This window comes from Boleophthalmus pectinirostris, unplaced genomic scaffold (genome assembly GCF_026225935.1).
Source record: "Boleophthalmus pectinirostris isolate CB_2022bp ecotype Guang Dong unplaced genomic scaffold, ASM2622593v1 HiC_scaffold_13, whole genome shotgun sequence".
NCBI lineage: Eukaryota > Metazoa > Chordata > Actinopteri > Gobiiformes > Gobiidae > Boleophthalmus > Boleophthalmus pectinirostris.
In genome coordinates, this window is record NW_026571036.1 from 17,300,255 (window position 1) to 17,324,958 (window position 24,704).

The following is a 24,704-nucleotide window of genomic DNA, read 5'->3' on the forward strand; positions in this document are numbered from 1 at the left end:
CGCGGCTCGTATGGGGCAAGTGGGTTTAAAGTCAGTGCGGTTGTCCGTGCTTTTCCATTGAACAGCGCGCACGCCGCACGCACTCACAGCAGCAGCGGCGGCAGCAGCAGTCGCGTTGTCGCCAGGTGCAGTGGAGCAAAACCAGCGCGAGGAGGGAGAGAAGGAGGGAGGAGGCGTTGTCGCTGGGGGCAGATGAAAGAAGAGAGAGAGAAAAGAGTAAGCGACGGATTTGTGTTGAAGCCGTTTGCTCTGTCAGACATGCGCAGGAGCGGCAGGAGCGGCAGTTGCAGCGCTGCGCTTGGTTTCCGCTTTGGCTGAGCGGCGCACACTCAGCTCTGCTCTGACGGAGAGGGGAGGGACGCGGCGGAGGACGAGAGAGGAGCGAACCGAGCGAGACGCAGTGGGGCAGGCACACGCCACAGAGCCGAGAGCGAGGAAAACCAGAGGGGCAATCACGCCAAGCAAAACGTCGCGTAAACAGCCTAGCACTCAGTATGGAGAAGCAACGAGCAAGGGAGAAAATGTGAGATTTCCCCCCCAAAAAAACAGAGCCAGAGGTGTTTGAGTCCTCTTTTGAGTGATTACTGAAGCTCGAGAGATTTGAAAAATGAAAAAGTTTAACATCAGGAAGGTGTTGGACGGTCTGAAAGAGGCGTCCTCCTCCACCCCGACTGTCCAAGTGGGACCACAGGAGAACCATCTGATCCCTGAGAGCCTCCAGTCCGAGCATTTCCAGCTCTGCAAGGTGGGTCCAAGCGCTTCATCACCAAACACACACACACACACACACACACACACACACGCAAATCCCTATCTGAACTGTGCGTGTTGCCAACCCCACCGCACTCTCCCGCATGTGCGGATACAGCAGGTGGAATTGACCTCCAAAACAGTCACTATATTACTACCTCAGCACTTCCCTCTGCAGCTCTGCGCTCATTCACTTTTTACCCTTTCACAAAAGCATAGAGATTCATTCATCAAGTCGTGCTCATTTGGTGCTGCTCTCATACATACTACATATATAACCCAAACTGCAGCTTGGTCCACTTAAAATTCTACATGCATATATTTAATGAAGCCCCGTGCATGTGTCACTGTGTACTGTGGCGTGAAGTGTCAGATTGAAGGGGCTGGGCCAGACCTGATCCCCTCTTGCATAATCTGCTGCTAGCCTTAGATTAGCAAATCACTCTCCTCTCCATCAATGCTCATGAGGCAGTGCTCCCAAATGCATTGAGGCAGGCTACATACGCACATGTATCTTAACCCCCAGCTCCCTGTATCGATCCTATGGGGAATTGTGGCGCCTTAGTGGGGGACTTTATAAAGGGGGAAAAGACCCACCTTCCCACAATGGATAGGTTTAATAACATTGCAGCAATTTACATGGCTTTTCATGCTCTAATAACAAGGTAAATTGGGATTGTCCCCTTGTGCCTCCTTAAGATAAGTGCCTATAAAGGAATGCATTTATATTTAACTGCAAAACATTTATACAGCTCACAGTTAAGCAAGTAAATGTTTGGAACAGGATCAGCTCATTTAAGGGCTCTGTATGTGGGATTTTTCTTACACAGTTCACAAACACAGTGTTATCTATGTGCACATGTTCAAATATTGAAAACTGAACTAAAACTAAACATACTGACTGAAAGAGTGCTCCAAAATCCAAGTGGAATTCTATAAAAACCTGTCAACAATTAATGGGAAAGGTGGGAGATTCTTGCTATTAAAGATGCACTATGTAATCTTCTGCTGGAGGGTCCACCACTTGCTTGTCTCCATGGAGATGTTATTGTTTTGCCTAAAATGTGTCCAACTCCACGGAGACGAGCACACGATGCCACCAGGTCAAGTTACAGGTCAGATCTAAGGAGGGTTGACTCCTGGCAATCATAGTAAAGTGTCATATATTTTGAGCAATAAAATCACCTGTGAAATGAAATATTGCAAGATAGATACAGTCTAGGTGATGAAAAAGCTGCTCCTTGGAACCATGAAGAAAAGCAGGTGATGGACCTCCATTATAGAAGCACGCCTTTAAAATGTTTACCATTTCCATCAAATTTCTTGTGCAATATTTCCTCACTTTTTCTTTTCAAGCCAGAACAGATTCAGTCTTGTCGTTTCACTCACTGGGCTTAACTCATTGTTTTAAGAGTAAATTTTACAACCTCTGTTATATTCCACTATTTTTCTATAGGTACATCTTGGTAATGACTTCTTTTGCTTTGGCACCACAACACATTAAGTTTGCCTGCACCCCAAAACTCGAGTTAATTGGACGTCCTCTGACATTGTGTTGGCTTCCCACTGAAAAACATCTTTGAACACCTCTGCCTTGAACTCGCTTGTTTATCTCGGTCTGAGAAGTGTGCATATGATGCTTTGGCTGAAGAAGGCAGGTGTCTCGACTTCTCTGAGAGCTTCTTATGTAACGTTCTTTAGCCTTTCGCCACTAAGCAAACGTCCGTCTAGTCCTTAAGCAGACTTTAGCCACAAAACCCCATGTCATCTGTATGTCAACTGTGTGGGAACCCGTAGTATCTCATAATGCCTCTAAATGCTTTCTCTTTGCTTGTTTCAGTGTGTTTTGTTCCTTGACTTCATCGCCATCACGACTTCATGTGGGAGGAGAGAGAGAAAGAGAGTGAGAGAGGGACGGAAGAGAGAGAGGGAAAGTAGATGAAAAGGAGAGAAATGAGAGAGAAAGAGAAGACTCAAAATAGACCAATGATTATAAAAGGAGCATAAAGTGTAATGCAAAAAAACAAAACAAAAAAACAACAAGCATTCAGTCCTCGCCCTTAATTTTTGTCTTTGCAATTTCTGATTTCATAACATTTTCGCACATTAATTCGTGCCATTTGTTTAGCGAAATCAGGTGTGTCACATCCTTTAACGAAAACAACGTTCGCTGGTGCTGTGAAATGCAAATCAACATCAACATTTTTTTACCCACTCACTTTTAATGGTTGTCTTTCAGACTGTTCGGCATGGCTTCCCCTACCAGCCCTCAGCTATGGCATTTGACCCAGTGCAGAAGATCCTGGCCATAGGAACACAGAGTGGAGCTCTAAGAATGTATCCTTTGAGTTGTTACTGTCTGATAGTATGCCCTATGTTCCTTGAAAGCAGCATGAGGTAAGTGCGTCTACAAATCAAAGCAGTGTACTTGGGTGGAGTTACTATGAATATGTTGTGAGGTGTAAAAATAGAAGATACGTTTCAGTGAGTTGGCACTTTCTCTTTCTCATTGCGAGATAGGACTAGGGCCTTGGCAGATGCTTGCTTTGTGCTGGTAGTGTTGATTTTTTTTGTACTTGAAGATTAATACACATAGACTAAATAAAGATAAAGCGTAACAGCCTCACTAGCTGCGCCGTTCCAAATAGGAAATGAGCACAGATGAGCATGTACGTGTTTCTGGTTTCATCAACTCCAATTCACTTTGTATTGAAAAAAACATCTCCCCTCTCTCTATAACTGCTGCTGTCAGGCTCATTTTGCTGTTGAAATGTTTATAGTAACTCTCTCTACATGATCCTGGTGTTTTTTTAATTTTATTTTGTGTCTAAATCATTTCCTATTCCTAATATGGAGCTCGGCAGCCTTGGTGAGCTTCATTTGACTGACGTGGAATGCTATGGATGACACTCACTTAGTCCACTTCTTTATACAGCATATTTTAATACACTACTTGAGTAGATTTTGACTGGACTTTGTATATTAATATGCACATGATATGATGGGTTGTAAAAACAGAGTTGAGTGAGTTGGCACTTTCTTTTTACTACTGTGAGGCAGGACCAGGGCCTTGCTTTGTACTGACAGGGTGGATTTCGTTTTTAGAATTTCATCATTAATACTTGAGTAGATTTTGGTTGAGCGTTTTTTCTTTACCATTGCGAGGCTGACAGATGCTCTTTGTGCTTGATTTTGATGCTGTGTTGATTTTTATGTAGACTGAAATACCCTTTTATGGTTTCGAACCCTTTCTTCCTCACTGAAGTTGTGTTCTAATGCACTGAAAACCCAGGACACCACAAACCGAAGTGCGCGTTTCACCATGTCGCAGTACAAAATGAAATGCAGTTACCAACATATCAAAGTCTATCTTGCGTCTAATATAAGCGACTGCGCTAAGATGCTCTATTGCGGTATGAGGTGGTTTACACAAACGGGAGACAACAGCTTGTGCTGGAATGGCACCGCAGGGAGTCTTATAGTCTCCAATATAGCATCAGTGTGTGCGTATGAGTGTGTATTTGTGTCTATTTGTGCGTATTCGTGTGTATTTGTGCGCTAGGACGGTTTTTACAAGTTCTCCATGTGTTTGCCTGCCTGTCCTGTATCTCTACCAGCTCGTTACTCTGTGATGGAGCCCTCAACTTGGCTCGCGCTCAGCTATGACTCAGATATGATTACCTGGGCCAAGGCTGTGAACGTGACATCTACAATATACGGTTATGGCGCTGGCCTACGATATCCCTCCAGCCAAAAGTGGTCAATAAAAAATAAAATGAAATCACTTTTTGCTTCATCCACACGGCCATTAACCCTCGAGTACTAATTGCAGGATAGAAGGAGGTCAGTCAATTAGCATACTGGAAGCTGGGAGAAGGACTGACTATGCAACTCAATGGATAGCAACAGCCATATATTCCGATACTGGAAGTAAAGTTAATATGGCCATTATTTTCATTTGGTGTTTACTGTCTGCCCATAAGCTTTATAGGACATTAAGTGATGGGGGGAAAGAGTGAGTAGAGACATTCAGCCAACTGTCATTGTTATATTTAGACTGGCACAGAGTATAGTGTGTGACATCAGTGGAGGATGTATCGGAAAATTGCTTATAGAGATCGACCAACATGTTTTTTTTTTTTTTTTTTTCATGGCTGATGGTTTTAGAATGCAGATAAACCAATGGCCGATAAGCTCTGCCGATATTTTGGGGTCGATCTGTAGGCTGAGTTTGATCATTTTTCCCCCAAATTCTGTAACTCACTACAAACTCGCCCTCTACTCTTTTTTTACCACAAACCTTTAAGAGAGGAGTGTAGTTACATTTAAAGTTAAAGTTTAAATAATGCTTTTTGTGGATTCTTTATGCACCAGGCCTAAACAAAATATTGGTCCATGCTGGAGATTTAACCCCCTAATGCCTGAATTTATATAGATGTATGTATATATTTAAAAACAAGTTTGTGTTTTTTCCTTCAAGTAGATGATAAATTAAGTTGAGATTATTAATTTCACTACTAAAAAAAATAGAAATTGGGGTATGTTGCAAATTTGCGACAACTAGAAACAAGTACTTGCCAAAGGTTTGCCAAAGTAGGAAGGTACATTACTGCAAATGCACTAACCAGCATTGGAGAAATGAAGCTGCTGTCTTGGCTTACATCTTCATCGAAACGTTTGTCGCATATTTGTGACAGTCGGCGTTAAGGGGTTAAGACCAGTGAGATAAAAATATCAGCCCCATATATATCGGGCAACCAAAATATTAGTCTGTCTCTAATTACTAATAGCATCTGTTGTTGTGGATTGAGCAAAATTAGATTATTGAGTTTACTGTATAATTAAGACTATTGAAAGTTATGGCAAAAAGAGCTGATTAAAAATAGAATAAACAGAAACATTTACAGAAATATCACGTTAGACCCTTGCTTGGAATATTGCACTACTTTTATTAATTTCACGGTTCACAGGCACATTTTATCACATACTTGAGCACTGTTAAAATTTTGTGTAATAATGCATAAACAAAATTTGAGATATTCCCTACTATTCATCCCTACCTTTATTTTGACATTGCCACCCTCCGTACATTAGCAGCTAGCTAGACTAAAGCCCGTGCACTTCTGAGTAAGGCTTACGTGGCTAACACTCGGCTGGATACTACATATCTTTCTTGCGCCCCACTTGAAGATCTTACAGTCTTTGTGATGTAGGATGAGAGAACCAATCAGCTTGTATTGTCTCCAGGGCTTTTTGTGAGAGAGGATCTTGAAGGATGGTCACTTTGAGTCTGATAGAAGAGGAGGAGTTTTTCTGCCGTTTGACTGATGCGGATCAGATGGAGCCTTATCACCGTCAGAGCAAGGTGAATCCAGACGCTATTCTTTTAGTCTGTCTGCGGTGACTTTGAGATAAACATACATATGCGTAACCGTGTCTGTTGGTTTAGGCTGGTGGAATAGCTGGCCTTTATTGTCATCTATGGGAAAGAAATGCAGTTTGAAATATTTTTAAGACAATGCCTGAGAGAGTTTGGTGTGAAATTAATGTTAGAATCGTATGGATTTGTAATGAGAAATATACTTATAAGAGTAGTTATCATTGTGAGATCAAGTGAAAAGAACCTTTGCCCATAAACCAAACTCTAACCTCAGCACATTATTGTAATATTTGGAGATTAGGAACAAACTCCTGAACTTGTAAATGATCCACTATGATAAGTAGATTGCACTTGATTTGATGCATTCAAATCCAAATCCAGATCCACTTTATTTCTATAGCACATTTTACAAGCAAAACAGTTTCCAAAGTCCTGCACAGAGATCATAAAATGAAGACCACAAAAAGGTAAATTGCTAAAATTTGGTCATACCAGTCCTAAAAGAATCAAATCAATGAAAGCAAAACCATAAAGATCATAAAATAGCAGTAAATGATTGTACATGCACCTCTGAACTTAGACTTATTTATTATTGCAAGACAGGGTCATTGCAGTATCATAGTTAGTTTTGCTTTGTTTCAGATGACATCAAAACATTATATATTCTAATATTTTTGTTGTAATACAGTGAGTTCTTAGAATGATTCATCAGCCGGTTTAACTTCGTAGAAACCGTCTGACCTCGCAGCATTCATTCGCTCGACGGTAGATGGGTACTTTTTTAATTTAACCAATCGCTGCTATTTGGTTGTGACGTATGTAATGCGCCGCTAACGGGGCTAACTGGTATATTAAGCTTTTTCCAAATTTCAAAGGAAGAAGGGCAATAACATCTTTCTCCTTGATAAAATTCACCAAATCCACCAGGTTTAACATTTATAAAGTTACCTTTTTGATATTTCAAGACAAAGCAAAATGTAATCATTAAAAATATCTGGCTCTTGTCCCCCATTTGAGAGTATTCTGAGGCATTATTACATTCTGAAATCTAAAAACCACCAATTGCTTGTTGTTCTGAGTGATACATTTCTAATTATAGAAAATGATAGACAGAAATATAAACACCAGTCTATCAATAAATATTCAACACGTACATCTTATTTGGTTTAATCACTGTTGTCTTAGTCAAAGCTTGTTTACATTTCAGGCCCCAATCTTCTCATCAGACTGAATGTTTCGCTCCGTTCTTGTACCCTACCCAACAGACTGCACCATTTATCCGCTGGCAGCCCGGCCAAAGATTGAAAATTACAGCGGTGGCGGTGGCACCATTGACAGTGTGCGGATCTCTGTCTGCCACATCCTCTGAAGTGCAGCCAGCCCCTCCAGCCAAAGAGCCAGCGATTCGTCTGATCGCCTCCAAAGAGTCCCCCATGTGCTGCCCCGTCACTGCAGCTGCTGTCCCTGTGCCGGGGTCTGGAGGGCGGGCACACACTAGAGCAGTCACAGGCTCTAGCTGCAGGCAGGCTTCCCCTCCCTGGTCCAGATCTAAAGGCTGAGAATAGCAGCGTTATTGATCTGTGTGTGCTAATGCAGTGGGACAGGAGCAAACCGGCGGCGATTGTTTTCGGCGAATATGCGAGTGGTAAAAATGGGCTTTGTGGTGGAAAAACAAGTTTGCGATTCAGGCACATTAGCGATTTAGTGAATAAGTAGTGTTATTTTATCTGTGATACAGTGAGAAGTGTTGTTGGCTGCAGACATTGGTAATAATAATAGAAGTTTGACGTGGTGCTGTTGGAGAGTGGATCCAACTGGCAAAATCTAGATTCAAGTAATGTTTTAATCAAATGTCAATCAGTATAGTTTACTTGTTACAACATGTTATAGTTTAAGTATAAGTTAGTGAGACTATTTGGTTCTCACATGTTTAATTTAGTGTTGTGTTGTTGTGTATTTGTATTCAGTTGTCATCAGCCGATCAAGGATGTACCAATCTGATACTGAAAAATTTGCTGAATTGGATATTGGCGTCCAAATATCAGTTTAGCCAATATCCTTGTCGGACATTTAAATTTATGTAATAAGACTAGTATATGTAATAAGATGGTGCAGCAATAGCTATAAAAAGACAGAGAGAACTACATAGACCATGATCCTTTGCTCCATTTCAGTTCTAAGCACTTTTAAGTCTTAGTTTTTCGGATTAAGACCCCATTTACACTGAAAGGAATCCGTGTATCACTGTTTCACCATATCGGAAACGATTTGCGTCCACACATGCCATTTCTGTGTCCGCAATCCTTCCTTATCTACACAGCTTTTCAGCATATTTGTTTACGTTTTACTGAAACATATTGTGAGCTTTCCCACGACATCGCAATAAATATCGTACCGTGAGGTTCATACCGTGACGATATCGTATCGTGAGACTTGGATATCGTTACAGCCCTAGTTTAAAGAAATGGTATGGGTTAATATCAGATATCGTCAGTATAAAAAAAACAAGCAAAAACAACAAACAACAACCAAAAAATTGATATCCAGTTGTCAGAATAGAATTTCTACTTTGCTACTGGCAGTTAAATAGAGCTATAGTATCAAAATCAGTTATCGGAACTGAAAAAAACCTCTCTACAGCTGATTCAGGTAGTTTGTAAGGATTTTTGCTGATTTAAGATATATAATTTTTTCTTACAAAGTCCTTCAAAACAGGAAGAAGTCATGCGACCAAAACTCATTTACAGGTAACATTTTAATAATACTGAAAGCAAAGAAGTCATTGTAATCACGCGGTAGTAATAGTTGTAAATGTTAACAGTTGTGCTGGTGCATTTTACAGTGCTTGCAAAAAAACCCTCTCTTGGCTCTTTCCTCCAATAATAATGGGATTCATTGTATTTGTTGTTTTGGTTGGGTGGCCCTACAGCTGTGTTGAGGCTCTGTGCAGTCCTCCCCCTCCAGAGACCTGCCTCTTATACTGGTGTTAGCCACGAGCTACAGCACCACCATTATAACTCACCAACTCACACTGGGCGAGCGAGACCCAAATCAATACATCAAATTGTCAACACGTGCACCACCAGATTATCTCTTCTTCACAATCATCATTCAAATGGAGAATCCTTTAAACAGGACTGGGGCAGATATTACTATTGAAGATTATATAGCATCTTGGACTTACTCTGACCTTGTGCACAACTGTGAAACATGCGATTGCTGGGAATGCTTGTAGTTAATGTTTATTCTTAGTGAGGCTGGCTGCTGTGTACTATGTTCCATCTTTGTCAACAAATGTGGATTTGAATTCCAATTCATTGCAAGCATCCCAGTGGAGGAGACTGTTCAAACAGCCTTGGGAAATACAACTGTGTGACAAGATTAGCAATAAACCGACCAAGTTTTCTATTAAGGATCTTGCCACAGGTAAATCATGTAATCAATGAAAATAAGAGGACTGATCCACTACTACTGCTGCATCTACTATATCCACTATCGCAAACAAAGTGACTATTACTGCCTCGAGTCTACTATATCTTGAGTTACCATCTTCTAATAACATACCATGCACACAAATAGACGTACAACTACTAACACTACTAGTAGTCGGAATAACAAGCGGGGTGTAGTGGGCGTTGTACACGGGGGTACACCGTCCACCCTCTTCTCCCGACGTGAGATATAAAAAAATTATAACAAATATAAAATAGCTATAACTTAAATGTCAAACCCGGGTCTATTGGCAACGGTGAAAACAATCTGCATAGGCTCATGATATTTGCAGTACTGTCCTATAGTGACCTGCGACATGAGGGACCAGGACTAAACCCAGGACTGAACCCAGGACTGAACCCAGGACTGAACCCAGGACTGAACCCAGGACTGAACCAGGACTGAACCAGGACTGAACCAGGACTGAACCAGGACTGAACCAGGACTGAACTAGAACTGAGTGTTGGGACAGGCCTGAAGGTGCGCCTGCATAGACCGTCGGGTGACCGCAGGAGAAAGGATCGTTGCAGCTGTCTCCCAATCATGATTTGTGGACACCCCGCTCCACAGGCTCGGGGTTCTCTCTCTCTCGCTCTCAAGTCCAAGATTAAACCTGGTTTAGACCTGGTTTAGTAATGGTTTAGTCCTGGCTTAGTCCTGGCTTAGTCCTGCTTCAGTCTTGGTTTAGTCCTGGTTCAGTCCTGGTTCAGTCCTGGTTCAGTTCTGTTTTAGTCCTGCTTCAGTCCTGCTGTTCAGTCCTGGTTCAGTCCTGGTTCAGTCCTGGTTCAGTCCTGTTCAGTTCTGTTTTAGTGCTGGTTCAGTCTTGGTTTAGTCCTGGTTTAGCTGTAGCCTGTGATTTATGTTCTGTAGGTGATTATGAATGGTGTTAATGTTAATAACATGATTTCGCATCATTTTAAGGGGGGGAGGGGGGTCACATAGATGACCTCTTGAATCACGTACCTACACTTAAAAAATTCCCAGTACACCACTGAATACAAGTACTACTACTACTGCTACTACTTTAAGAATTATTACAAATTAGCACTGTTACCATATAAAAGCAGATTAAACCAAAATATTATGTTGAAAGGTCCTCCAAATTTCTCCAGAAAAGCTGAAACCCGTGAATAATAACATGGACTTCACTGTGCACAGTTTGGATAAGATTAACGGGGAGCATCTCATTCTGTTAGTTTCTATGTGTTTCTTTGTGGTGGTTGGTTTAAGTGATCATCTTGTCCTGCCAGATGGTGTTTTAATCTTAAAAGTGTGGCGTACAGTAAAATCCCGAAAGAGTTGCAAAGATTGGAGTTTCATGTCAATCCAGATCGGATCAATAAACAAAAACATCTAATACAACAGTAATGTATTAAACGAGACATAATATTTACTATGTTATAATGGTTTCCACCTAAAATAATGTGCGTCTAATAATGTATGTTAAACCTTAAAGGGCCAGGGTCCACAACCTGCTTGTCACCATGGAGGTAGAGAAGTTTAATGCCATACTGTGGAACTTTAGTAGCAAATCAGTAACACCACCATAGGCTTCAGCAGATTGCAGAATCACCAAGAGAGAAATTAAATAGAACACCTTAGATTAAATACAAGTTATATCTTTTTGTTCTGGTATGTACATTTGAGTACATTTGTTTAACAGATTTCCATTTAAAATCTAGTCAAACATTCAGTATTTTAACAATGACCAACCAAACTATGAATATGTGAGTAAAACCAATTATAAAACATTCCACATTCAATATTGGTGACTTTTATTTTTTATTATATTTAAGCCAAAAGGACAGCTGTACCATCCAACGCACACCAACCTCTCCGTCTGACAAAAACGATGTCTTATGTTCGAGTTCCTGAGAAGCACCCATCCCGCTGTGATTCTTGTTATTAGAAGTGTGTGCAGTGAGTTTTTGGGCTGCTGCGCTAGGCCCACTTTTGTGACAGCGTGTCCGGCTTAATGTCCTTTAGCCCCATCAGGCTCAAACGCGATCGGATTTTGGAACGATTAAAGTCGCCGTGATGGTTCTCCTCTCTAAATGACTCTAAATCGGACTCTGCCTGCCACTCTTTCCTCAAACGCTTACTTTTGCAATTTGTCCAATGCTGGTGTTACTTCCTCTGGTTGGCTAATGAAATGGGTCTGAATGTAGCTTGTCTTTCTGGGCTAAAATAAAATAAAGTAAAATAAAAACAACACTTGGATTCGTGCGCATTCTCATAACAGTGACTCATCCCAATTTAAAAAGCCGAGCAATGCCAATGTTGGCTAGAAAGCAATGTCATCGTAGGACAAGGAGCCTTAATGCCTCAGGCCAGGGTAACTCAGAGCTGCTGTTTGGGAGGAATACTAAAAAGGGTCTGTAAATGTGACTTCCTGGGCGGTTGGGCCGCTAGATTTTTCATTATGAATGCCAGAATTATTTTTATTAGCGCTTAAAGCCATCCCAAATGTCCCAATTGGAAACGCAATTCTGTCTGTGCTTCTGATGCTAAAAACAAGCAGATGTCTTAAGCAATAATAAAGCCCCAAAAAAGATACAAAAATCAGTTTTCATTTTTTACATGACATTTAAATACATTTGTTTTAGTGTCTTCAAAAGTTGTGCCACTTAGGTCAGACTGGAAAGGATGAAACATAATTAGTATACGTAAGTTTACCCCAGCATCTAGAGCAGGGGTCACCAACCTTTTTTTCTCTGGGGGCCACATTATCGCTCCTGACTGTGATGGGGGCTGAGGTACATAACAGAATCGTATGACCCTGACGACGCAGATTATATTCTTTGAAAACCGCCACACTTTATTTACATATCAGACAAACTGCACGGTCCTTACACTGAACAAAAAAATAATCGGTCATCCACTGTTCTTTGAAAACTCAGCACTCTGTCGACTTTTCGTACTTACCATTTTGCTGTTCTTAGCTGCACTACAGAACTCTGTGTGTGCGTTGACTGTCACTGTTTGATCTCGAGCTTGTCAGGTAACGAAAATTCAGCGGCAAATTTGGTGGCGAATGTAAATACGTCATATGATTATTTAAATATTAACATATCACATAAATATCACTTTTATAATTGGGGGGCCGGTCAAAGGGGCATGGCGGGCCGAAGTCGGAGGCTATGATCAGTTAACCGCTCTTATAATTAACACACTATTATATTATTATTTTGCTTGTTGAATGTGCCTTTTGCCCATTTTATATATACATGGGAGGAAATAAGTATTTGATCCCTTGCTGATTTTGTAGGTTTGCCCACTGACAAAGAAATTAAAACTGGAGTTACTGTATTTCCTAACACCAGGAAGGGTGTCTGATTCAAGATGCACTGACACCGATATTGGTATTGAATGCCAGTACTGATCCAGGAAAGTTTGCAGTATTATGTATCGGTTCCATGATATTGACATTTACAGTTCCTACACTGGTATCCGTTAATATCAGATAACGGCTTAGTACTTAACAATATCAATACTATGGCTTTATCAGAACTGAAAAACCTGGAATGGTACATCCCTACATCTGATACACATACACCTCTGCCCCCATCATTTGAGAATATTTTGTGCTGGAAGTGACGTGATGTCTAAAGAGAAACGTGTATTTATTTTAATGAAGATAACCTGCCCGCCCCCCTTTGTTTAATGCAGGGAGCCAGTTCTTCTCCTGTGTGTGTGCAGCAGGACCTCATTGTACGGGCCGAGGTGTGGTAAGTGCGATACCACAGCTCCATGCCTGAAAGGTCGGCAACCTGCGCTGTAATTATTCCCAGCAGACGGCACGCAACGCTTGAGTGGTTCACTGTAAACAGCCAGTGTCATGTGGGCTGCGCAAAATGAACGGCTTCAGGTTTATAGGTTCTCCAAGAAACTCAGCTAATGTCAGCGGCTCATGGAGATGATATTTCTATGTACTAGATATGTGGTGGTGTATAATGTGGCTATGGTAGAGGTTGTCAGTGTGTTTTGATATGCTAATTGCATGGTGTTAATTGAGAGTAAACATTATGTAACCAAATCAGTTTTGATCGTGTGGGACAGAAGGAGGAGGAGGAGGAGACTGTGTTGAAGCTGTCCGTATTGAATGCTTGAAGCTAGTGGAAGAACGAAAGCTTATAAAGTGGGAGATCAGATTATGATGCAATTATTATTATTAGCGATGCGCCGATATATGGATTTTTGTTTTGTTTTTTGTTTGAGTTAATACCAAGATCATATTGCTGGCTTAGTAGCCTGATTTGTCAGCTGGTTTCACTTTGTGAAAACCATCTGACTTTGCAGCATTAGGATTTGTTTGCTCGACAGTAGGCAGGTACTTTTTAAAAATTTTACCAGTCGCTGCTATTTGGTCGTGATGTATGTAATGCGCCGCTAATGGGGATAACTGGTGTATTAAACTTTTCCCAAATCCAGTATAAAGAAGCGCAATAGCGTCTTTCCCCTTGATAAATTTCACCAAACACTGTCATTGTTCCGGCTTTGAATCCTGAATCTTGGGAATTGTTGCCAGCACAGAATATATGGCACTTTGCTAGTTGGCTGTTGCCTGAACTCACACTTCTGGGTTTTATGCGAGCCATCTAGTGTATTCTGATTCCTGACCTAGTAGAGAATTGAAATTGAGCGGAGGCTTTAGCTGGCACCAGCCTGGCTACCAGGTTGCTGCTGTGGCCAAAAAATTATATTTGCCGATACCAATATAGTTTTTAAAATCCAAACAAGCGCAATCAGAGATGGCAACCTGGTCCCCCATGAGGCATCGGTGGTGGCAATTCATCACCACCTAAGCCAGCTTATGAGGAGCCCAGCCCATACCCCGGTTATGTGTGTGCCAGCTTGTGTGATGATTGGATGAATATTTTGGCCTGCAGATAGTTCAGAAATTGGCGAAATTGCCTATCCTTTATAATGGCGTGGCCTTTCAATTGACCCGTGTGACCTCAAGTGACCTCAGATCATCACCAAATTTCTTTTGCTTCGTTGAGCAAGGGGGCTTGACCCACGTACCAAATTTGGTGACAATCGGTCCATAAATGGCAGAATTATCGTGGGTGGACAGGCCACAAATAGAAATAAAGATCATGAATTAACTTTTCACATATGTAAAAATAATAACAAAATGTATTTCAGCTATGATATAAAACCTGTAACCCTACCTCTTTTGATATTGTCTGATACCGATATCTGATAACCCACCCATATTGGAACAGGAATATTAAGTGAAATTAGCATCAGAGAGCTTTTGTTTCTCCGTGCACTTTAGCATCTTTGCCTGAAACCAATCAATTCCTGTTACATTACCATAACACTAATTAGGGAGGAACCTTGTCCAGTAGATACATGTTTATGGACACGCTTTCTGCTCTTTCCACGAATCAGATGGCACGTTCACAGTGACACCCAATGGCCGTGATTTATGGTGATCTTTATGAGAGAGTTGGCTTCTTTCTCCACGCTCTCAACACATGCCCGTTGTAGCCTCGCGCATTGATTTGCACTCATATTAGTCGTGGTCAATATGATGCTCTACTGTGAGTGGGCTGAAGTGTCTGACCACTGTTCGGGCCCCTCACCACAACTCCAGTCTCTGTTCACATCTGTGGGCTCTCCTGTAATGGCATGTTTGCATTAGTTAAGTGTGCTAGTGGTAACCCAATACTGCCCTATTGATTTACACTTGCGATTCACGTAAAACAGATAAGCAGCAATTTTTATGACTTTTAAGACTTTTAAGGTGAAAGAAATGCAGCCTATTAAGTAATTTTTTTGTGGTAGAGCTTTTTTGCTACCTGCCTGAAAAACAATAGAACTAGTATCAAAATTGAGTTGCACTGACATCAAGCTGGGGGTGCTCTACATGTACCCGTATGTGTATTGGCACAATATTAACCAGTTACCATGGAGACACAGTGCACACATTAGCAAATACTGCCAAATAAGTTTTAGCAAACACTGCCAAAATTGTCTGAAAACTCAAGAAAAAACTGCAGAATGGATTTAAACAACAAGTTTTCAGGAGTTTAGGTGTTTACTTTTCAACAAAAACTAAATGAGAAACTGTTGACTAATGCTAGCTACCTTAGGACTGTAGTGTTATTTGAGAAGGACAACATAAATCAGCGCACCTCTTATAGTTCCAAATAAGCCAGTTCTTTCTGGTCACATAATGTTGAAACAAAGATCAGATTAAAGACTAACAAGCCTCAGATAGTGCAGTGCTTACAGTTAGCATCACACCCCCAGGAAATGTTGATGGGTGACAGGAGCTCATTTGGTTGAATTTAATTTAATTTTTGAACTGAATTTAATTTATTCTTGGAAGCTCCTTGACATGCAGCATCTCGTTTTCAAGGGAGGCCAAGAACACACAACATTTAAACAACTCTTACAAACACATAGTTCGACAATACAATACATACACCACATACATACACACTGATCTGAAGGTTGGCGGTTCAAATCCCGCTCTCGACATAAAGATCATTGGTGGAGCGGTCAACTCCACTGACCCACAGGTTGGCTGGTGTGATTCCAGCTCCCACAGATGAATGTTGTCGTTGTGTCTTTGGGCAAGACACTTAACCTACCTCGCCCCCACTGTCTGTGTGCACTGGTTTATGAATGTGTGAATGGGTGAGTGGTTCCTTGTTGTAAAGCGCTTTGAGAGCCTTAAAGGTCGGAAAGAGCTGTGACCATCAGCTGCGTAGTACCGTCTATTGAGAGCTTTTAATTGCAGTTCTAGTATGCATATTTACATAAAAATAATGGAAAATTCAACTTCATTAATTATAAACTGTTGCAGGTAAAAAGCCATTGTCCTCTATCGCCCCCTGTAGTGTTTACTTGGCTCTCTTATCTCTATACATTATATTGGCAACACAGTGTTTACCACTGGCTCAGGCGACCATCTCTGTCAGGTGAGACATGAAGAATGACAGCATTAAAAGAAAGTGTTTCCCTGTGTTCGTATGTCATCGCTCTTCAAACCATTATATCTGAGTGACTGCATTAAACAGGGATTGTGATGTGAGCAGATGAACCAATGATGAGCATGGTCCATGATGTGTTTTGTCTTTACAAGAGGGATGATATGTTAGTACTGACAGAACACACTTTTGTCTGCACCACAGGTTGGTTCTGGTACTACGATGTGAGACCGCTGGGAATACTGGATGTCAGTGGGGCAGCAGTAGTTCAGTGGTTAGAGCACTTGTCAACCAACCCAAATGTCGAAAGATAGATTTCTGTTCAGACCAGTTAGTGATGTGTCATTAGGCAAGATACTTCACCCACCTTGTCTATATGTAGGAATGTAATAGAGTGTTAGTGAACGAAATCCACTTTATTTATATAGTACTTACAACAAAATGCTGCACCATAGTTCACATGAATCCGTGTATCATTCGTTCATTCGTTTTTCAATATAAAACCAAAAATAAGAAAATGAAAAAACAATAGTTTTCTTCGCTATTTGTCTCCAAAACCAAAATGAAAAAATGGATAACGATTTGTTTTTTCAGTTTTCGATTTTGTGTTTAAATGAAGAATGGAAAAAACGGATAACGGCCGTTTCCTGTTTACGTGACTTCCGTGACTGCGATGCTGGACTTTTGCACCGCATATGGACTGAATCAGGACGGATCCAGGTCCGAGACCAGAGCGGGACTGAGACCGGGACAGAGCTGCTCTGGTCCTCCGCGCTCAAGAACCGCGGCTGGTTCTGAGGTGGTGCAAAGCATCCGACTGACGCATTCACACCAATGAAAATGAATCGAAATAAGAGCTTTTGCTTCAAATGGACCAGGTCCGGGACCTGACCAGGACCAAAGCGCTACTGAGACTGGGACCAGACCGGGACCAGAGCGGGCCTGAGACCGAGACCGAGACAAGACCAGGACCAGACCAGCTGAGGCTCGGACCCCGTGGAGGCTGGGAGTCAAAGCTCGGAGTCCGCCCTGGTCCCGCTCTGGTCCCTGTCTGGTCCCGGTCTCAGTCCCGCTCTGGTCTCGGTCTGGTCTCGGACCTGGATCCGTCCTGATTCAGTCCGTATGCGGTGCAAAAGTCCGGCATCGCAGTCACAGAAGTCACGTAAACGGGAAACGGCCGTTATCTGTTTGTTCCATTCTTCATTTAAACAGAAAATCGAAAACTGAAAAAACGAATCGTTATCCGTTTTTTCATTTTGGTTTTGGAGACAAATAACGAAGAAAACTATTGTTTTTTCGTTTTCTTATTTTTGATTTTATATTGAAAAACGAATGAACGAATGATACACGGATTTACATGAAGTAACAAATTCTAAAAAGACAACTGATAAAAAATAAAATAAAAACTAAAAACAAATCAGATCCACAAAAAATAACTATCTGTAGTGGTCAGTCTATGCCAGTACAGCTGTGACAAAATATAAATCAAATACATTATTAGTAGGGATGTAACAATAACCAAAATAACGTAATATCGTATTGTCAAAAGTCTCACAATAGTATCATGGACCATCACAATATATCAAGCTGCAAGCCACTTTCTTAAATTAAGAGTTATGGTGCAGCAATAGCTCAAAAAAGACAGAGAACTACACAGACCATGATCCTTTGCTCCATTTCAGTGTAGACTACAAGAAGAAATAACAGTTCTAAGCACTTTTAAGTCTTAGTTCTTTGGATTAAGTCTTGTCAAGGCATTTTAAGAGGAAAAAGTAGCATATTAACAGTTTTGTCCACAAATATCTCAATAAATATCGTACCGTGAGATGTATATCCTGAAAATATCATACCGAAAGATTTAGATATCGTTGTATCCCTAATAATTAGTATTATCAACTTTCTTCTTTTTATTTTCCATTTCTATTCTTTTGATAACTCTGTGGACATAACTAAACTTTGGCTTTCATAAAACCAACTCTGTCCCTTACCTACCTGTCTCCTCTCCCTTCTGTGCCCCTGTCCAGCTCAGCGCAGTAGTATTTTGCAGCATATTTGACACCCGGTTGGTTTCTCCCCTCTGCTGCTGAGGCCAGGACGGCAGGCTTTTGTGAGTGTAACATTGGCTGTCAGGTCTCCACACTCCCCTGCGCACTTGTAAGGGCCCTGACTTCTACACAAAGATTTTGTCATCTCAATTCTCCCTGTGCCCTTGACGTGACCTCCAAGACGCTACGGGGCTTTAGCTCGAAAAACAACTCATTGAACCTCCTCCCTTTTGCGCATTGCTGTGCTGTAATGGTTTGGGATATAGAAAGCCTAAAATGCCCCCTGCTGACTTCCTCTACCTCATTATTTTTGACTAGCTACTGCAAATAATCACTTGTTTGTTTCCCATGAGCCTTTGCGTCCTCCTCTTTCTGTTTCGTATGTTTTCCCAGCATTTGTTTTCTAACCTTGACATTGCCGGAGCGTACACACAGTTGAATCATGGCTTGCTGCCTCCCTAAATGAATTACACAATATTTTTCCTGTCTTTTATTAAAAACAATGTTGACATGGTATGAAAGTAATGAGATATAGGTGTATGCTTTATTGAATTCAGGCATTTTGAAGCAGTGTGGGAGTTTTGGCTTGTGTAACATGATTTAATTTCTAAACAAGGTGAAAGAGGCAAGTGTCCAGGTGTGTTGACATTGTAAAAAGTGTGCATTAAGTGAAATGGGCTTTGTCGGGACCAGAAGGCAGCTTAGAATTCAAATTAAGACAACATTGAATAATTCTGGTTGTACGCTATAGTTGCAACTTGACATTAGTAGTTATTATGAAAGGAGTGGTGGTAGTATTAAACTACGTCCACACGACAATGCACCTGGATTTTTTTTTTTTGCAGGTTGAAAAAAATTCGCCTCCACACACGTGTCAGATCAATACATATTCACGTCCAGACGACAGTGGAACAGTGAGTGAAAATGATGTAATACATCTGCCACACCTATATGTGGTGCTGTAAACAATGATGACAATATTTAATAACGCCTACCTCATCACAGTTTTTTAAACTTTAAGGTAATTTAGCCTAGTTTAGATGTATCCCAGAAATATAGCCATTTTGTTTTGCAAAAGTTAAGCGTAAGTTTTCATTTTTAGCCATAAGATTTGGATGAGAATTATTAGAATAATTTGTTTTCAAAATCCAACAATTTGATTACCCATGCGTAATCGCTGTTATTGATCCGTGTACATAATCTGAGCGGCTCCGTGGGGTACACCTGTTACATTTCACCAACGGCCTTACAGTCAGCGGAGGCTAGTTCAAGGGATGAGACGTCATTGTTTTCCAAAAGCTGTGGTTTGCTTGTCCACACAACAACGCAACGCCTGTGTTCTCAGATTTCTCCACTTCAGAACCCGTTCTCAAAAAACACCTTTTTCATCGGCCCGAAACGCCTGCTCTGTGTGGACGAAAGGACAAAACAAACTTCACCATTTCGACCAAAAAATTTTGTTGTGTGGACAGGCCTCTAGTAGTAGTAGTTGAAGGGGACCAAAACCACAACTCTTCTACTTAACTAATATTTGAAGTTATTGAAGATGCAATTCTGGTTACATAGGGCGTTAAATGTTCCACAGTATTATTATATTTAAATACTGTTATTGCTCAAAACTACCAAGAAAAACTTGCATTATTACAATAAATGGGATCACTTCTCACCAAATCTGACCTATAACTTGACCTTATGATTGTCCCAGTGGGGTGTAATGTCATACTGTGGAACATTTCAGGCAAAGCAATAACCTTTCTATGGAGACAAGCAGGTGGCAGACCCTCCACCAGAAAAGTTGCACAGTCCACCTTTAAGATTAAGGCATACTTTTCCAACTCTGAATAAAAATACTACTACCACATGTATAATATAAAGTCATATATTTATAGTTTCATTATTTTAGCCACTGCATCTCATACATAAATAAAAACGACTTTGTGGATGTGGAACTGTGCGCATTGACAGTCCTGCACAATAGTGAAAAGTCAAGGGCTTAGTCATATGAAATGGGCCTCCCTGAGTCTACTGCATTATACAGGTGTCATCCAGTATAACGTAACATTGGTCAGTGCGTATTAGTCATAGCTACAGTGTGCGAACTGTGGAGTGTCCTTGGGTTTAGTGTCCATGTGTAAAACAGTGTCCAATAACAGTATGATTCATGTCCTGCTGTTTAGTTTACATTGTTTACACATTGTACACTGGCTTTTGCATTGCAACTGTTCCATAGATTTTAATTTAAACTTAAACTATATCTATGTCAATATACATTTTGTACTTTTTCAGAGTAAAATGGTTACGATTAGTGTTCATTTTTTCCTGTTAAGTGCGTAGTTCAGAATCTTCCCATGACCTTTCCCTTATCTTTTACTAATATTTGCACGGCAGTTGGCCCTCACATATAGCGCACACAGCTGTGAATAAGCGTAACGGACTTTGTGGTTAGAAACAATTATTTGATAAGGTAATAGTTGCTCTGATCATACAGTATATGGCCTGCTGTAATTATTTTTAATCGAGTGTACCAGTCATAATAATAATGAAGACGGCTAAACCATTGTATAGGGCTCAAAGAAAATAGCAGCTATGTCTCTAACAGAACTGTACCATTACAACTAGGGATGCATTGATCCAGCTTTTTCAGTTCTGTTGCCAGTTTCAATATTCTGGTTTTAACTATCTGCCGATTACCGATATCAGCCGATACCAGTGCAAGAATTGAAAACGGCTTTTATTTTCTTTAATAAAAATAAAATAAGACAAAACTGATCCATCTCTTATTTCTCAAATAATAACATAACAACTTTGTATAAATAAAAATTCAAACATTTCAAGACTTTCTGCGCAGAGTGATCAGTAAATACTACATGGATTTATATGCTAAACTAGGATATGGACTGAACCAGTATTTGAAAATCGATATGTGGAAGCTGCTATTTTTTTTTTTCTCGGCGTTGATACTGATTACTACAGCAACTAAAACCTCTCACCTGGGCCCTGAAATAAAATATTAGATTGTAATCTTGTCATGATTCTATAATTTCCAACTCAATTTCAAAACTGAGGAGTTGAGTACTATAGTGATTTCATTACCACAATGATAATTTTAAAATACTCTTTTATTGAACAGTAGACTGACATTTGCAACACTAAATAATATTCCTTTTTTTATTATACCATGTGGTCTTATACTGATTCTGATGAAGCACGAAATCGTTCTTAAACTATTCAGGAATCGTCAAATTTATTCTGTTAATGTGCATTTCGATACTTGCTCAAATTATTATCTTGTTTCAGTAGTTGTAGTATCAAATAGCATCAGACTTTTTGATACTTTTGACGACTCTAATGTGGAGACATTTGTTTATCATTTTCGTACTTTGTCCCATTCAATCCAAACTACGTAAATCTTGTCGTTAGCAGCTCTACCCCCCGCTGGCTACCGTGTTAATACCTCTCCCTTGTTGCTCCTCTGTAGGCCGCCCTTTAGTATGCCATTATACTTCACACCCGTAGTCACACACACAAATGCACACACACACTCTCGACATGTAGCTCGACATGATGACTCAGGCTTGTCAACACTGCCCCTCCCCCCTCTGCTCCACGGGCTTATATTTAACTGGCCATCATGTTTACGTCGTACATGTGTGTGTGAATGGAGCAGGGGCGGCTGTGTGGACATGGGAGAGGCGATGGGAGGAGTTACCTACAGTTATCGTGTCTGGGGAAGTGTGCAAGGACAAAGCACAGCGCCGTACCATGTCAGTCGGTTTTAGCGTCAGGCGACGCTTTGCAGATGATGAGGTGAAATGTCATGTATTTTTAAAAGATTCTCACCAGAAGCCCCACCAGAGTCCAATTCCGTAGTCTAGCCATCACAATTTCGCTCTTGTCTTGTCAAATCCCCTCAAAGATTTATGCTTGCAGATTATTCTCGGTTCCCACGTCAAACTTTAAGGACAAAATGTTCACACGCTTTGCTGCTGTATAGACCTCAACCATTTTAGACAGCAATTTATATATATTACACTATTCTCTGACCTATGTTACAATATTGTTTCTTTATTAAAACCATACCTGAGCTGAGTTCTTCTCTCAAACTGAAAACGTTCTGGTCCAACTTGTGATGACATATGGTAATACAGGAAGTGCTCCACTGTGTTTTTAAACTCCATACACCTTCACTAGAATCATTTGGATAATTTTAGCCCTGGAATTGCCAAACTCTGCTGAACTAAATGTAAAAAGAGTGGTTCACTTGAAAACTACTGCTTCATGACATTACAAGGTGGAACGGAATATTTTGAGCTAAGTCTATTAATAAAGGATTACTTAAACATGTGTGAATGAAACCAAACACAACACCAGGTATATTTTTGATGCGATAACAGCATTATAACATGGCTTAAGGCTCACAACAGTAAATTTGACATCATTTAAGACCTTTAATCAAAATTCTGTTCACATTCTATGTTTCTAATATTTGTGAGTAGACTGAAATATGAACTGTTAAAATAATATAAGACTCACATGTATTTCAGAAAATGTTTGTGGAGATCTAACCTACAGAGTTAGCTTTACAGTTTGGTTGTGATCAATATCGTAGCCCTGAAAACCTAAAATGAATGTTATTTTTGTTTATTAGGGCTGTGACAATAACCGAAATATCGTGATATCGTATCATCAAAAGTCTCACAATAATATCGTGGGCTCTCACAATATATCGAATTACAAGTTTCTTTGCTTCAATGCATTGTTTTACAGTAGCAACAGCTAATGAACATAGGAAACGACATATCCCATGATTAATTTCAGTGCAAACAACATGAAGAAATATGTTTTTTACTTGAATTCTTGGATTATGATGGAAATAATTCACACCAAAATCTTGTCAGGGTATTTTAAAAGCAGAAACATGTCCTATCTACAATTACATTAGCCTCTCCAAAATATTGCAATAAATATACCGTGAGATGCTTATTGTGATAATATCGTACCGACAGATTTGGATATCTTTACGTCACTAATGTTTATGGTACGTGGTCATAATGTTATGTTTGATTGTTGTGTATCGCAGCCAAATTATAAGTCTGCAGATGTGTCAGATGAGAAGACTGCATACATTTTGTAAAACCCACCAGACCTGTAGCAGAAACTGTAAAAATGGGATATGTCCTTGGTTTGTCATTCAGTGCACCAGCAGACTGTGTATCTCTGCAGCTATAGGAGACAGGAAGTAGCAGATAACAGATTGATGAAGTCGGATCTAAGTTTGGAGAAAAAAAACAGCAGATTGAGTACGCTCGAGGAGTGTGCACATACGGAGGAAGGCATGTTTGGGATGAACCAGACTCTTCAAAGTTTGAGCAATATTGCTTTCTAAACAAGTGTTATTATATCTACTTGAAAAATCATTAAATCAGGAAATGGTCGCGTTTGTTCAGCTTGTTTTTCGAATGTAAAAAAGACTATTTGGGGCCTGCTACATTACCTAGGAAACAATGCTTTAAATGTCCACTCTATAACTTCTGGTCGAAGGTTTGCAACCCCCTTGGTTCTATGGAGATATGTTATTACTACATCTACATCTATCTACATCTGTAAGGAGACGAGCAGGTTAAAAGTCAGATTTGTGGATCCTGCTCACTATAAAAATTGGCTTTTTCAAGGTATTGTGGAGTAATAAAATCTGCAATTGAGTAACACTAGATAGAAAAGTCTAAAGCACTATTGTGGAACATTCAAGTCAAAGGAATAACATCATACCAGAAAAGAAGACGCCAACTAAATTTTCCATCTTGAGTATTGGCCATGTTAGTTTCATTGTGATTCATATCTCCGTGTGCTTTGCTGAGTGGGCGGGGTCTGATTGGAACAAAAAGGGAAGGACGACATCAGCGTGTGGGTCCATCAGTGTCTAGCAGCTCCAGTGTCGTGGGTTTTGTCTCTGCCAGATCCGAGCCACTACCCTCGTACCCCACAATGCACCGCAGGAGGACGCTTTCTGCTGATTCATAACAGGGACAGTGTGAAATAAAGCGCTATGGTGGCAGAGACGGGGCCAGTAATTCGTTTGATAAGCTCAGAGGC

The 24,704-nt window shown here is 40.5% G+C and overlaps 1 protein-coding gene across 1 annotated transcript in view; it reads left to right on the forward strand.

The window, feature by feature from the left end:
• The first annotated feature begins 233 nt into the window (after positions 1–233).
• stxbp5a (syntaxin binding protein 5a (tomosyn)) overlaps positions 234–24,704 on the forward strand; it is a 138,887-nt gene continuing 114,416 nt past the window's right edge. Inside the window, exons 1-2 of the mRNA XM_055149412.1 lie at positions 234–745; positions 2,990–3,087. Of these exons, the coding sequence (XP_055005387.1) occupies positions 608–745; positions 2,990–3,087 (236 nt within the window). The 5' untranslated portion in view covers positions 234–607. The remainder of the gene's footprint in view (positions 746–2,989; positions 3,088–24,704) is intronic.